The following is a 16,393-nucleotide window of genomic DNA, read 5'->3' as shown; positions in this document are numbered from 1 at the left end:
ACCAGTTAATTTCTGTTCATTATTTTTGGTTTAATGCTTTATTTTCAGCATGGCAATTTTATTTTATTATCTTTACTTATAGTGCTTCTGCTGCTTTGTGCTAATTTTAGTAACTAACTAATCTATATGTGCTTTTAATGTGCAAACCATTTTATTTTTGTTTTTGTGCTTTTATCTCACAAGTGCATGTTTCAGTGTGTGTTTAACTTGTAAGATGCTTTTAAGAACTTTTGTGCTGCATGTTTATATACTGATATGAACTCTTGCTTTATATGTTTAATTTATGTGTGCATGACTTGATATGTATGTTTTGTTTTATTTGTTGCTCTGTCGGTTTTAAAAGCTCTTCAGAACTTATGTTTATACTTGTATTTGCACATACCGACTCTAAATAAAGCTTTATGTCTTATGTCTTAAATAAAACCATTTGCATTATATTTGTTTAATTGTTTATGTTATATTTCTTATATATCCGAGTTAACATCAGATATGAGATGCATTGTAATGTAGTTAATTTACATTCATTGAACAAATGAAAAATCAGTTCATTTTTTCTCCCAGTCCTAAAATTGTGATAACGAAAAAACAATTGTAAATTAAGCGTTTACAATTTGAAAACGATACATACAACGGCGGATAAATGTTTGAACGTTACGCTTTTGTTGTGTCTTTGACAGGCTACTCGCTTAAGCCTGTCATTAACAAGCAAAGTCGAATGATATTTTACATACACATTTAATGTAAACTAGACTATTTGAACTTTGTTAACTTTGTGTAAAAAAATTTTGTATACACCCATAAGAATTATTTTCGTAAAGTTTACTTGGACAAATGTCTTTTCCCCGTATGATCTCTTTAAACAAGTGTTCAGTTTCCCAAAACAAGGACCAGTTTACAAAACAATGATGAGGGCGCACAAGCATGTTTATCTCCGCCACATTCTATTTGTGTCTGACCCTGAAGGAGCCAAAACAAATCGTAGTTGTTGTAGGTTGCTGTCTGTCAAATATGTTTTTCGTTTATCTTTTTTTCATAAATCAGGCCATTGTTATTTTCGTTTAAATTGTTTCACATTTTGTCATGTCGGGGCCTTTCATAGCTGACTATATGATATGTTTTTTTCTCACTGTTGAAGGCCGTACGACGATCTATAGATCCTTAAATCCGTTTCATTTGGACTTTGGTGGATAGTCGTCTCATTGACAATCCACACAATCTTACTACTTCTCCTTATTTCAAAAGTATAATTGACTTATTTTTATAAGGCAACTACCACCAATATGTTAGATTAATTAAAGAACATTTCTACTAAAAACAAAAATTCTATTTAAGTAAAAAATAAACAAACTCGGGAATTACCCTGTTTTTTTTTAAATAACATGCTAGAAACCATCATTTTGGGAAAGTATCGATACCGCAGATTGCTATACAAGGGGTGCAAATCCGGCTGCGGCTATACGGCATAGACTATTTATATAAAGATTTATATTAGAAAAGATAGAAGACCTGGATACGCATATCTTGTATACAGTTTTAGTGATATTTTAATATTGTATACTTATTTATACCATTATGTTTATACACTAGATCTAGAAGTTATAATGCATTTTATATGTTAAGAAATAAAGTCACATCAAATATAATAATGGCAGGTGATAATCAGATCAGATCCTAATGGTGTATTCTCATAAATTCTTTGGAAAAATCCACGAAATATTAAATATTGATTTGATAAAAACGGTTTATTTAGATATCTGCTATTGGAGACAGTTTGGTTAAAATACTGAAATTGGTAAATTCTTATCGTGAAAAACTAAATCCGGTGAACCTTTCACATTTAGGTGTACTTTCATGCTTTAGTTTAAATTTTTTTCTTCTTATAACAGATGAAAAAAAATGCATTTAGCTAAAGATACGATTATTTTCATATATTTTTAAACACTATTAATTCGCATTTCTTTAAAAACCTAATATAAAGGTTGATTTGTCTTATTCGTGAAATCTGGGAACAGTATATCTATATGTATGTCCCTGGTGAAATATACTACAAAAAGGAGAAGTCGGGCGAAAAAAATCCGCTCCCCTACTACCTTTTAATTTACCAAACAACTATAACTCAGTCGATAATGTACGGAGTCATTCGGGAAACTTCGGTGAGCCGATGACCTTGCTTCTCCAGTGTGGAGGTAGCATTCTCATAATTTATTTTGTCAAGGGAGAATTGAAAATATCTATAAAAATGTTATTTTTGTCACAATAATATGCAGATATAGAAACTCGATTGGTAGGCATTACTACAGTTATCGTAAAGAGAAGCCTTTCCTTCGCAATTTGGTCCTCTTTTTGCACGAGTAGTTTTTACGGTAGTGTTTTATCGCCATAAACACAGATGTCGAGATGAAGCATGGCTTCTCGGACTTTTCGTGTACAACCGACTCCATCGGATTTTTGCGGCAGTATAAAGTTATGAACTAAATGCTGGCGATTCCACTGAATCAATAAATTTATACCCAGGTATACACCAATTGTGCAGACTGTTGTCCCATTTATAGACGTGTAAATAATTTATCCTTGTATCACCAATTAAACAGGTTGGGGATTATCTCCAAAATGGGTTATAATATTTGGGATATAAAAACCCAAATGCAGGAGTGTTGAAATATTTGTTGTGAGCACTTGTCCCTGGGCAAGTTTTACTTGCCCTGAATTTCCCAATAAATATCGGTAGTACTTGACTAAGCTTGTATGATTCTTAAAACTGTTCTGTCAAGGGTAATTTTTTATTTGTCCACAAGCAACCCAGACAAAAATAATTACTTGTCTGGGTATTCAAATGTATGAGACGGTCAAGTTGGCTATATCATTTCCACACTCTGCCAATGGGATATAATTGTTCTGTCCAAAAATTTTTGGGGGGATTCGATCAAGGGAAAATGTTGCAAACTGTAAATGATAACAGAAAAGGCAATAACATTTGGTTAGAAATTTTTTTGAATACCAGATTGATAATGAGTTTGATCCTGTGGAAGATGCTGCTTTCAGAGGGATCAATCTAGCAACTAATTTTTTTTCTGTTGAAATTGCTTATCAAAAGTTGCTACTATTGATCTAAACATTCAAAAAATTTAGATTTTTTGCACAGAAAAAAATTCAAAATTTATATCCCATTGGGCAATAATACAAATGTTTCCGGGTCATTATGACCCATTTGGGAGAAAATCCTGAACCTGTTAAACCACCATAACTGGTCATCTCAGACATTCATATAAGACCTAAGAGAAAATGTCTTACTGTATTGCCAAAATGGAAAAATAATTGGTCTATTACATCCATAGTTCTAATGTGTAGCAAAGTAGCAATTAGAATAGATTAATAAATACAATGTATGTTGTTCTGAATTTATAGTCTTTATTTTAGGTAAGATTCTGAAATGTTTTCTCTAATTTTTATTTTTTTATTTTTGAGACTTATTACTATGATATAAAGGCCACCAAATATATGTATTGCATTGCTTTAATGACAGAAAAATCTCCTTTAAAAAAGAAACTTGGATATACTTACAAATGGACATGAATATAGTAATAAATTTAGAAAGGTAGGGTTTCTGATGAGTTAAAATATATTGTATCTTGACCAATATTACATTCTATTCCTTTCCTTGAAATATGATATGCACTGGAGTGTTTCTGAGGAAAAAGATATTTGCACGCAAGCAAACAAAAAATTAACACTGCTGTAATGGTAGTTTGTCCTTACTGCAGGCATCAGACCATCAGGAATTGGATGAACATCATGAACATGGTCAATGTTGTTGAAATATTTGGTACTATATTATTATAAAGGGTAACTGCACTAGCATTTTTAAACTGGTGCAATATGATATACTTTATTTAGACCCACAAATCAAGATAAATAGAAATTACAACTGGACTGTCTAGCAACTACAAAATTATTCCTTCCATTATTATCAATATCATTCATACATACATTGCACATGTACAAGTTTGCTAATGATGTGTAATAAAAATGATTTGTGTTTAATGTAAAGTTTTAATAAAATGTACTCAAGGCTTTGTTCTTAGCATGCATTTGCATGTACATTTGTAATATTAACATTGAACAGATTTTCCATTATTTATAGAACACAGTTTTATTCTAGGACTTTATTTTCTTCTTTATTTATAGAACGCTGTTGTATCATCACAAGCAGTTCACATTCAGATGTGAATGAAGTATTGTAATCATTATTGTAGTGTATAAGTTCCTTATGTTTAACACAACATATATACATGTTAGAATATAAGTAAAATACAAAAGAATATTTTGCCATACATTAGAAATTTAGAATATAATTGATGCGTGACTATATATATATTTTTTTTTTTTTTTGCCCTGCTTGTTTAAAATTATGGTTTACTGATGCCATTATTAGAATTACTGAACACATCTCACTATTGAAGGCACAACTTTAGTTTTCCTTGACCCAGTTTAGTCAACAGCAAGAGGTTTCAAATTATTTTTCAGTAATTTTTCCAATACCCACATTGTTTTTGATGAAATTGAAAAATTGAAGAAGTTAATCAATAAGGTAAGGATTTATATAGGACACATTTTATCAAAATACTAAATTCCTGTTTATTGTATATTATTTATACATCATGGTACATGTACATGTTATTTTTCAAATTGTGATCAGAAAGAGTTAATTTTTAAGAAAATTTGTTATTATTGAAATGAAAGCACTTGCATATTTGTGGATCACAAACAACATTAAAAAAAAAAAGTCAGATGCATATGCAAATGAAATCGATTTTCTTTGTTGTTTTTATGAAAACTCTAGAATAAAATTATAACTTCATTGTCATCTTGACAATATTCACGGAAAACTTTTAACTTAGTTAAATAATGTTTTGATTTTGTTTTGTAGAGTGCTTACATAAAATTAAAGATTTATTGAAACATTAAGAAAAAGGCTGAAAGGAGCGATTTAAATTTCCTTCCAAACCGTTTTATTTCCAAGCCTGTATACACATATTTCAAGGAAAACAGTGAACATTAATTTCTGAAGGAAACAGTTAAAAAAAAAGTAAGTAAATATTGCAGTTATCTCTTAGTTCTGACGTGCATTTGTTATAAAAGTTGTTCTTTTTTGTGATCTACCAATGAAATGCTACTGATTTAAGGGAATTATTATGCTCTCTTATCAAGGAAGTCCAGGGAGCACTGTTGACAAGCGGATGATGGTAACTGAAGTTACCACGATCCCAATATGGCGGATTGGAATCCCCGTAAGATCTTTCCCTCTTAATTTCTTTGTTTTTAAATAAATGTGGCTAATATTACTCAGCCGTCGTTTGGTTATTAACATTTGCAATGAGTCTTTAAAATATTAATCTTAAACAGTTGTCCGTTACTTAGAAAATAGAGAGTGAAAAAAGTACGTTGATGATGGTAACTGTTCATGTTATTTTTGAAAGATCATGGTAACTGATTTCTGGGATGGTGGTAACTTGCTATAAGGTTGTATAAAACGACAAACTAAGTACAGTTTTAGCAGTGATATATGGGCCCCCTCACCCTTAAATTAATTTACGTTACATATTTCGTCCTATATTATGACCCATTTTTGAGTACTACGTATCGGTATCAGGGGCGGATCCAGACACTATGAAAAAAAGAGGGATGTGCTAGCCAGGGTTTCTCAGAAAAGGGGGGGGGGGGGGGTGCTACTACCTTATTTAACATTTTTTGTCAATTTGTCACATGAAAAAGACAAATTTTCCAATAAAAAGGGGGGGGGTCAATCCCCGGCACCCCCTTTTTGGATCCAACACTGAGTATCGTTCTGGATCTTAAAATATAACCAATTTCATAATATATATTCACCATTGATATTTTTGTATTCTATTGAAAAGATAATATTATGGAAGTCACCAACGAAAGTGAAAGAAGCTTGATTGTGGTAATTATTGTACACTGGTCTACACTCATTTTAAAATTATTTATCTGCACCATTAAAGTCCTTAAAATTGATAATTGCTTTTAATATATTCATTACAGAACATCTAGAATTTCTGTTTTACTTATGTAAAACATAAAATGTGTAAACAATTCCTTCTTATCATAAGTTCTATTCACTATATGCTTTGATAAATGTGGATGTGTGGGGATATGATTTTGAGATATCAATAGGGTAAACAATACCTTTCCGGCAATGAACTTAGAAAATGAAAAATATGGAATGATTGGGGCTTACATTTTGTTTCAGGAATTTGCAAATTTAACTGACATATACACCTAATAGTTGTAATTAATATGATGCAATTTAAAGGATGTGTGTCCGACAAGTTTGAATGGTATGAAATGTTTTCCAGAGATTCCTCTCTGGTTTCACTTTAAAGCTGAACACAATTATATGTTTATTTCCTGTTTCTGTTTCCCAAACCTACTATATTGAGGAGGGGAGGAGGGGGTCTGATCCCGAAATCCAAAGCTTAAAAGCTTGAAATCCAGAGGCCCCGAATTTAAAGATTTTAATCCTGACATCCTGAAATTTGAAATAGGAATTCCCTTATCCCAAAAGGATCAATTTCGAAATTCCGAGCTTAAAACCACCTAATCTCGGAGTCCCGAAAAAAGTCCCCACCCCATATTGTGATGCCTTAAGAAGGCATTCTCTAATGCCTAGCATTTCTTGAAATATGTTTAACTTTTGATTTTTCCTTCATTACCGGTACCTCAAAGTAAAATGTTTTTTTTTTCTTTTTTCTTTTTTTTTTATAAAACTCCTATATCTATCTATTCATTTTTGACAAGAAACAGGAATTGCATATAAATCTGTTTAAGGCTTACCCTTTTGAATTTTCATTTGTTTAATTATTTGATTCTTTGTTGAAACATATATCTTTTATATAATTTTTTAGTTGGTATTACAACACTGTTTGTGAAATTGTTGCATTAAAGACAGTTTCATTTTACAAAACATTTTAATTTGTTTCCCCGACACATTTTTGTCTCTTGTGCTAGTATTGGTCTATACTCCAATATAATGGTTTCAGTTAAGATGGGTTATTGTGTTTCATTTCATGTAAAGTGATGTTAAACACTGTATATTTGAAAAGAAACCTCGTGTTATATAAAAGTTACCATCATCTCCTAACTATTTTGATCGACAGTTACCACCATCCCATCTTGGAGTTACCATCATCATCACATTTTTATTGTGTTCAATTTTCTCAGTAACGGACAGCTGTTTAAGGTTAATATTTTACAGACTCAATGCAAACGTTAATAACCAAACGACGGCTGAGTAATGTTAGCCACATTTATGTAAAAACAAAGACATTAAGAGGGAAAGATCTTACGGAGATTCCCCTCCGCCATATTGGGATCGTGGTAACTGAACGGCTGAGTAATGTTAGCCATATTTATGTAAAAACAAAGACATTAAGAGGGAAAGATCTTACGGGGATTCCCCTCCGCCATATTGGGATCGTGGTAACTTCAGTTACCATCATCCACTTGTCAACAGTGAGGGAGGCTTAATTTTTTACATTTTTAACGAAATGAAGGGAATTATTATGCCTTCTCATCAGGAAGGCCAGGGAGACCCAATGTTTTACCTTTTTATTTTTGTTAATCTCAGTGGTAACTTTTTAAAAACCCATCCAACCACAAAAGAACTAGAAAATTGGACCATTCAAAAATTATTTATTTCAAATGTCTCTATATCTCTCCATATACTTGACTGTCCTTGCTAATTACAAATTTTGATCCATTTAATGTCCACCTTTCTCATTACATTTCTTTTTACATGATTTATTGCATGTAATTAAAGGGGCATTAGCTATGAGATATAAAAAAATTAAAATTTGATTTTTTTTTTGTTCAATCATTAATGAAAGTGAAATAGTGAAATAATAATTCACTTTTAGCAGCCAGTTTTGTTCAATTTTGTCAAAATAAGCTAAGAAATATCCCTGGTGAATTATTCACTTGCAAGTGAATAATTCGACCTTATTGAATCCGTATTCATGTGATGTTTTTTTTAACTCCTTAGCTAGAGATGGGTTACGCATGAACTAGGCGTGTTCAGCTATTAAAAGGAAAAGAATGTCAACATTGAAAGTGAAACAATGATAGATCATTTGGTTGACTGATTCGATCCACAAAAACTCATTCTTATACGGTTAAAAAGATGATTAACATATTTGTTTAATCTATAATATGAAATCAAACAGACCTAGAAAAATCCAATTGCATGTGTTCGCTTTTTATTTATATCTATATTTATGTTTATATCGGGTTATATGACCATTGGCAGTCTTTGGATGTCACCTCGATGGTTAATTAGATGGCGTCTGGACTAAAATTCACAGGAAATACAGATACATATTATCGAGTCCATGCATTGTTAATTGTTCATTTTAGACTTTTTGTAAGTTTGATATACGTTTTAGTAGGTTATAAATCGGTGAACATGAATTTGAAAGCTAATGCTCCTTTAAATTGTAATTAAAAGCTTGGTACATTGCTATCGTGTTAAAAGATTTGTCCTAATTAGGCATGTTTTAACTAGCTACTGTAGAAACATTAATTTTCATGGGGTTAAAATTTCGTGGTTTTGTCTCTATATAAGATTTCATGGGGATTTAATTTCGTGGTTTCCAGTATTTGGAAGTGATCTTATATTTAGGTTAAATTTTCGAGGGGGTTTTAATTTCGTGGATATATTCTTTCCACGAAATAAACGAAATTAAATCCTCCACGAAAATTTCTGCCTTTACAGTATGTAACAAAAAATGTTTTATAAAAGAAAAGATGAATATTTTAAAGTAACTTGATAAATATGTTTTCTAAGTATTATTAAAAACATGTAATTTCTGTACAGTCAGAATTTTTTTCTATGGTTTTATCATTGCAAAAATTGTGTCACAAAAACAAAAACTCACATTTTATATTTTGATAGCATTATTTGTATGCAGCATTTCCTGAGATTGCAATAATTTACCTAGCGTTTGTGTGCAATAATTTACCTAGCGTTTGTGTCAATTGTTCAAAAAAGGCAATTAAAATGCAAGCAATAATTTCTGAATTTACAGTACTTAACAGTGTTCACTTTAAATACAGTGTGGTCTCGGACGCTGAGGGGTATAAGTAGTCTAACTACTGTATCACTAGCCTGTCAACACTAAGGTTGTGAGTTAGAATCCCGCACATAGCCATTGACTCCAATCTTAATTGACTAGGATTGTTAGTTTTCCTACCGAAGGTTGGTGGTTCTCTGCGGGCACCTCTACTTCCTCTACCAATAAAAATTAACCGTTACGAAATAGCACAATAGTACTGAAAGTGTCGTTAAACACCAATCAATCAATCTTTAAATAAATACAATGTCCTAAGTAACATATATGTAGCGATTATAAATTCTATATGTGGGAATTACATTTGTAATTATTGGTCCTGATATTTTACATGTCTTATTGCTTTATGCCTTTCCAGGACTGGATATTTCTGAAACAAGAAAACTGCTTAGAGATGGAATTTACAAAAACGGAAGACTTGAGAAACTTTGTCAGATAGACTACTGACAAAACAGAAGAAGTTGATGGAATGTTTAAATATTGAAAAGATGTGGAAGGATTAAGTCTGCAAGAAGTTGATGGAATATTTACTATGGACATGATTGAGGAAATTCATAAAGATATGAAGGAATTTTCTTTGTCTTAGAGTGTCTGTCAGATGTTGTACCCTGTGAAGTTGGCAAAGCTATTGTTATAACAACAACTGGATCCATACCCATTATGGCAATACTAACATCATCTAAAGAAAGATTGTGTTACTAGTATAAGAAGACTATAAGTTTGTGATTTTCAGTGATGTAGCTTAACATTGGATTTATAGTTTGATTTGGCATCTTTAATAAAATTGTTGAAGCTCTTTACTTTTATAATGCCAAATTAAAGACATTTTAAGAACAATAAAGATATATTCTTAAAAAAGATCAATATAAACTCTTTATTATCAACACTTCATTCTTGCATTAACCGTTTCCTTTTTCTAGGAATTCTGGATAATGAGGGTTCACACTGAGATTTTTTCAGTTTTGTTCAGTGACTCATCATTTTTGTTCATGGCAGACCAGGACTTTGTAAATGATCTTAATGCCTTAATAAATTTTTAATATCTCCTGATAAAATTTAAATGATAAAATATCAAATTAAGCTGACATATGATAATGATAAAAAAAATTTCATCTTTGGAGTCGGCAGTTCAAAAAATGATGATCATTTAATCCAAGACTAATGAAACCATCTTATGGGAACCCTAGAAAATTTGTTAAACCTCCAGGTATTGATGTTGTTATCAAAACTTTGATTTGTAAAAGCTTCAGGTCCTTCTTAAACCTATATAGTGAAAAAATTATCTGAACAACTAATGTTAAATGCTTCAAATTATTTTACAAGTTTAAAATTTGTAGAATAACTACAGAATGACACAGATTTGTTATAAATGTTAATTTCTTTAAACAGCTGCAAAACAATTTATTTTGCAAAGATGGGCCTTAAGTTAAGTATAGATATTAAAAAAACCTTTTAATAAAAAGCTCTTCAGTTAATATTTATAAAAAGTAGTTAAATTTAAGATGTGAGGCACTGATTTATTATTGGATTTAGCAAAACACCTTTCCTTTTTTATGAAATCAATCTTTTATACATTAATATTGCAATTTTAAATATTTAAAATTCTCTTTACCAGTATGATTGCATTGTTTTGTCTTCAGAACAATGGATTCTTTCCTTCTTGGACATGCAGTCCAGAAAAATGGTCCAGCATTGATACGAAATTTGAAAGAAGAAAATCAACATTTTCCAGAGAATGTAGTTCATTATATATCAAAATACAGAGAAAAACCTCCAGGATTTCAGTAAGTTTAATTATTAAAGAAAGAGATTTACTAGAATGCTGTGAAATACAGTATTAAAACACTGCATCTCAAATGGTTCTTTAGAAACAATGATCCAGAGGTGGCAGTCAATACCTTCAACCCTTCATCTACCACATTGTAAAATGTATGGTTCAACTGTTCCTGTCCTGGATATAGATGAATTATTTGGCAGAACAAGCAACAATTAAAAGCTTCAATCTTCACAATTATAGGTGTTCTGTACCATGATGAAATGTTCACCATTGTTACCAAATAACTCCTGTTAAAACATGCAGGAATGGCCTTCAGCAGCTACTATGGAAAAATGGTGGAGGGAAAATACTTTTAATAATCTGACTACATGTATAATAAGATTAAGCCTCATATCCAGGTTACCTGAAAAAATACTAGGTCCCTTAGCTTACAAAAGAAACTGCCTCAGTGGTCTCATGTTACAACATTCATAGTAAAGGTTGTGGCTTTTCGTTTCCCTTGTTCGGTCAAACCAAAGACTTTAAAGTTTGTTTTGGTGCTTCCCACCAAGCACTTTTCATAAAGTAGTAAGAACAAAACCAGTTGGCTTGAAGTTTGAATTTATTATGGCTGAGTAGGGTAATATGTTTTCTGCAGACTGTTACCATCTTAGCTGGCATGTTACAAATTAGACTCAACATGTTGATCTAGTACAATGTTATTAATTTCTAATTAACATGCATTTTATTACCTTGAAAGTGAATGTAAAATTTGTTACTGTACATTGATCAGTCGTCAATCAATTTCACACAAGTTACCATCAAAGCAAACATTCTCCCTTGTGCATTTTCTCTTCTCAAAACCTACTTTTGTACACAAAAAATTATGAACTGATGCTAGTTATTGATTATAAAATTATAAAATGGGGTAAGTAAGAGCTAGATTTGTTATAACAATTTGTCTTTGAGTATTAAGTTTTTTAAGCAGCTTCACAGAGTTTATTGAGTGATTGTTTTTTTAACAATAATTAACAAATAAATTTTACTATTTAAGGTAAAGTGTACTAAAGACAATAGTAATATATCAAATTAGATGAACTGAAGATCTTGAAAATATCATTTAGTTTCTTATGAATAACAGTATAATAAATGCAAATTTTATGTTTAGGGATCCTGAACTGAAGGAGAAGATTTGCAGGTTTATATCAAAGAAAGCAGATTATCTCTTCATTACACCTTCAGAAAAAGAGGAAAAAGAAAGAAAGACTTCAGACTATGAAGGTAAAAAGTTACTCGATAGAAATATGCTTAAGGATGTTCGCTGCTCTGTTTCAAAATAACATGCTTTTTAAAAGACTGTTCTAAATTGTTAAGATACAAAAAAAAAACAGAACTAAAAAAGGAGAAAATAATGAAAGGTCTGTGTCCCTGTATTTGAGATATAAGTCATTGAAAGTTTGACAGGAAATGATTCTCCACACATTCAATATTGGCACCTTTTTCATTTCAGAGACTATGAAAAAATAGCATTTTGTAAGATTTTCAAAAATGGCCTTTTAAACTATATGAAATAAAATTATGAAAAGAAAAGTAGGGGTTAGCGGGCAAAATTTGTGATGGCACTACAGGGATAAAACCAGAGGATTCTGAATAACTGAAAAAAAGTCAAAAACAAGTCAAAAATATGTCAATAATGTATAATTGTGTTTTTGTTACAGTATCAATTTTGTTCAATTGTAAATTTTGTTATAGTTAGTCACTTTAATTGTATGTAATAAGATAATGTAAAAATACATAAAACCTGCATACAGTCCATGTTTTTATTGAACTTTGAAATGTTATTAACTCAATTGAGTAATTTTTCTTAAAAGCTTTCCTATTTAATTAATTTAAAAAATAACTTGTTTAAGTAATGCCCCTGACTGATGTGTGATTGTATTATTTGCTATAGTTAGCCACTTTTATTTTGTTTTCAGATACATTTGCAAAGATGCCACCTTTGGAGACCTATATGGGTATCCCAGAAATAGAATGCAGGAAGAATTTCTTTAATGTAAGTTCCTAATTTAAATTAGTTGATAATTAAATTTTTCTATGGGCCAAACCATATTTTGATATATCTGTTCCCTGCCTCAAGTCATAAAAAAAGGTTGGTTGGTTGGAAATTTTGTTTTTTATTGGCAAAATCTGGAAAAATCATGTTTCTCCAAATCTGATTCTGATTTACACATGATAAAACATGCATTCACAATGGAACTTTTGCAAGATCAAATGTTTTGACAACTTTTTCACTCCATTTTGGTAAATTTTATCACACATTTGACCAAATAAGTCAATGGAAATAGGATGTTCAGTCTGCTCGATGAAATTAAAGGTTATTTCTTAAAAAAATTCTGTATGGCCATAACATGTATTAGAATTGGCTTTCAATCATAGTGCAGGTCTGGAGGCAGGAAACAGGCCTTATAAATAAAATTACTTAAACTGTAGGAAAAAAGAAAGCAAAATGTGTTTTGAATGTCTTCAACCTAATTCTATTCACACATTATTTGACTTTTGTTGTTAATATCTTTATTATTATTAATATTTATAACTCTTGACATTTCAGAGTGTGGAGAAACATGACATAGTAATAGGTGTGGTTTCCTCTGTAATGGACAGTGGACTGGTCATCACCTTATTGTGTCTGGACAGTGGCAAATCCCGGGATATTGATCAGCTCAGAATATCTGTAAGTCAGCAATGAATATTAAGCATATCTATATATAATAGAGATTATTGCTTCAGCTCTTGCAGTTGCTATGACAGATTTTTATTTCTTTTCAATTTTATTAGAGAACTTATTTGTATAGATTTGTCTTTATCTTGTAAAATGTTTTTATTTCATAATTCTAGGCTTTTTGTCCTGTTAAAGAATTACCAAAGCTATTTCCAAATCAAGATGCTATAGAAGGATTTCAAGTCAGAGATAAAGTTAGAGGTATGCAATGTATTTAAAATTATCTTTTGGTCAGATGTCCATCCCAATCAGGAGCGATCACAAAAATTTCATATTGATTATGCCTGCAAATTCCATTTCTTGTAAGCTGCATAGATACTGCAGATAAGATAGAACAAGACAAAATAATTTTTCAAATATTTCTATGATTAAAAATGGTGTAATCTATTTAGCACGAGCTATTGCCATTGATTGGCAGCCTTTGTCAGTAAGTCATTTTTTTCAATGACCATTTTTGAAAATACTAGGCCATTTCAAACCAAACTTAGCTATAGTCAGGATCTGTATTAACAAAAATTTTTAGAAAGTCCCAATCATTATCCAACATATTTTATATTTTCTTAAAATATAAATGGGGAACATTTATTAAATAAAAAATTAAATTAAGAATGCTGATGAATCATGATATGGTCACATATCTGACAAATTTTGGGGAAATGAGATAGTTTCTGTTCCTTTAAAAAATGAAAACAACACTTTATAAATTTCATGCATCCAAAGTGCTTTTCTGGATTAGGGCTATTCCATTAAAATTTATGTGGGAGGGTAGGAAGGGAATTTTAATTATTGAATGTGGGTCATGGGTCTTTTTTCAGTATGCGTCTATTACCATTATGCAAAATTATCTAAAAAATGGTTCTTGGTTGTATAGATATTTTGAAAGTCCCTTCCTACCATCCCACATACATTTTAATGGAATAGCCCTTAACTTCATCATGAAAGCTCAAATCAAAATATTTGAAAGCCAAGAATGTATAAGAACCGAAACAGTTGAAGAGCTATATGACAAAAAAGGACCTAAAAATAGTAGCCAAATCCATCTAAGGTCAACTTTGCCTGAGGGAGTTGAAACCTTAGTTTCAAATAATTTATAAACGGACAATTTCAAGAATTATAGTTGATTACCAAAGCTGCAATCAGACATGGCTTTCATATTACAAGGCATGTACCAAAAAAATAAAGCTGTCAATCATAAAATAATTAATGTTTAAAAATGTCTAGATTTTCCAATCATTTTTCAGCTGTTGTATTGAGTGTGAATCCTGAGACAGAAAAGTTGATTGTATCAATGGTGGAAAGATCTTTACCAGAGAATAATTCAGATGTTAAATTGGTGTGTATTATTTCTACATTCAAGCTACTGTACATCAGTTGTAAAACATATTAAGATTATGACAGATTAAGTTTTTTACCTTAATATCTTATTGAATTGTCCCAGTAATTACCATATACTTTCTCAAAATAGTTTATATTGAGCTTGATTGTTTGCATTTCTTAATCGTCTATAGAGTCAATGTCAAATTCACACTACTTTCAGAATTTTTGTCAACTTCGTACTTTATTAGGCCGTTTAGCTTTTTAGCTCACCGTTCTGAAGGAACTGTGAGCTTTAGCCATCACTTGGCGTCCGTCATTTGTCTGGTGTAAACTATTTCAAACATCTTCTCCTCTGAAACTACTGAACCAATTCCAACCGAACTTAAGCTGAATGATCCTTCGGGTATCTAGAATAAAGTTTGTGTTTTATTTCCTGTTTCGTCAAAAAACATGGCCGCCATGGCTAAAAATAGAACATAGGGGTAGAATGCAGTTTTTGGCTTATATCTCAAAAGCAGTTAGAGCAAATCTGACATGGGGTAAAAGTGTTCATTAGGTAAAGTTCTATCAGCCCTGAAATTTTCAGATGAATCTAATAACCCATTGTTGGGTTGCTGCCGCTAAATTGGTAATTATAAGGAAATTTTGCAGTTTTTGGTTATTATCTTGAATAGTATTAATGATCAAGATAAACTGAAAACAGCAAATATGTTCAGCAATGTAAGATCTACAAACAAGTTTTGTATGACCAAATTTTTGAATTGACCCCTTAAAGAGTTATTGCCCTTTAAGGACAATTTTACACAATTTGTTTATCATGTTTTTTAACTTTAAAAAATCTTCTCCTCAGAAACCACTGAACCAATTCCAACCAAACTTAAGCTGAATAATCCTTAGGGTATCTAGAATAAAGTTTGTGTTTTATTTTCTGTTTCGTCAAAAAACATGGCCGCCATGGCTAAAAAGAGAACATAGGGGTAAAATGCAGTTTTTGGCTTATATCTCAAAAACCAAAGCAGTTAGAGCAAATCTGACATGGGGTAAAAGTGTTCATAAGGTAAAGTTCTATCAGCCCTGAAATTTTCAGATGAATCTTATAACCCATTGTTGGGTTGCTGCCACTAAATTGGTAATTTTAAGGAAATTTTGCAGTTTTTGGTTATTATCTTGAAAAATGTTTAGCAAAGTAAGATCTACAAATAAGTTGATATGACCAAAATTGTCAAATGTGTCCTTTAGGAGTTATTGCCCTTTAAAGACAATTTTTCACAATTTGTTCATCTAGTTTGCTTACTTTAAAAAATCTTCTCCTTTGAAACTGCTCAATCAATTTCAGCCAAACTTGGGCTGAATGAGTTTCAGTATATCTAGTATAAATTTTGTATTTTATTTTCTTGT

At 31.0% G+C, this 16,393-nt stretch overlaps 1 protein-coding gene across 3 annotated transcripts in view; it reads left to right on the top strand.

The window, feature by feature from the left end:
* Window positions 1-2,171: 2,171 nt before the first annotated feature.
* Window positions 2,172-16,393, top strand: part of LOC127737712 (tetratricopeptide repeat protein 14-like) — a 31,167-nt gene continuing 16,945 nt past the window's right edge. For all 3 annotated transcript variants that reach the window (XM_052248564.1, XM_052248563.1, XM_052248562.1), the window contains exons 1-7: window positions 2,172-2,284; window positions 10,784-10,927; window positions 12,068-12,180; window positions 12,876-12,952; window positions 13,508-13,630; window positions 13,795-13,879; window positions 14,920-15,011. In XM_052248564.1, the coding sequence (XP_052104524.1) occupies window positions 10,788-10,927; window positions 12,068-12,180; window positions 12,876-12,952; window positions 13,508-13,630; window positions 13,795-13,879; window positions 14,920-15,011 (630 nt within the window). In that variant the 5' untranslated portion in view covers window positions 2,172-2,284; window positions 10,784-10,787. The remainder of the gene's footprint in view (window positions 2,285-10,783; window positions 10,928-12,067; window positions 12,181-12,875; window positions 12,953-13,507; window positions 13,631-13,794; window positions 13,880-14,919; window positions 15,012-16,393) is intronic.

This window comes from Mytilus californianus, unplaced genomic scaffold (genome assembly GCF_021869535.1).
Source record: "Mytilus californianus isolate M0D057914Y unplaced genomic scaffold, xbMytCali1.0.p SCAF_4, whole genome shotgun sequence".
Classification (NCBI taxonomy): domain Eukaryota; kingdom Metazoa; phylum Mollusca; class Bivalvia; order Mytilida; family Mytilidae; genus Mytilus; species Mytilus californianus.
This window is presented reverse-complemented; position numbering and strand designations above follow the sequence as displayed.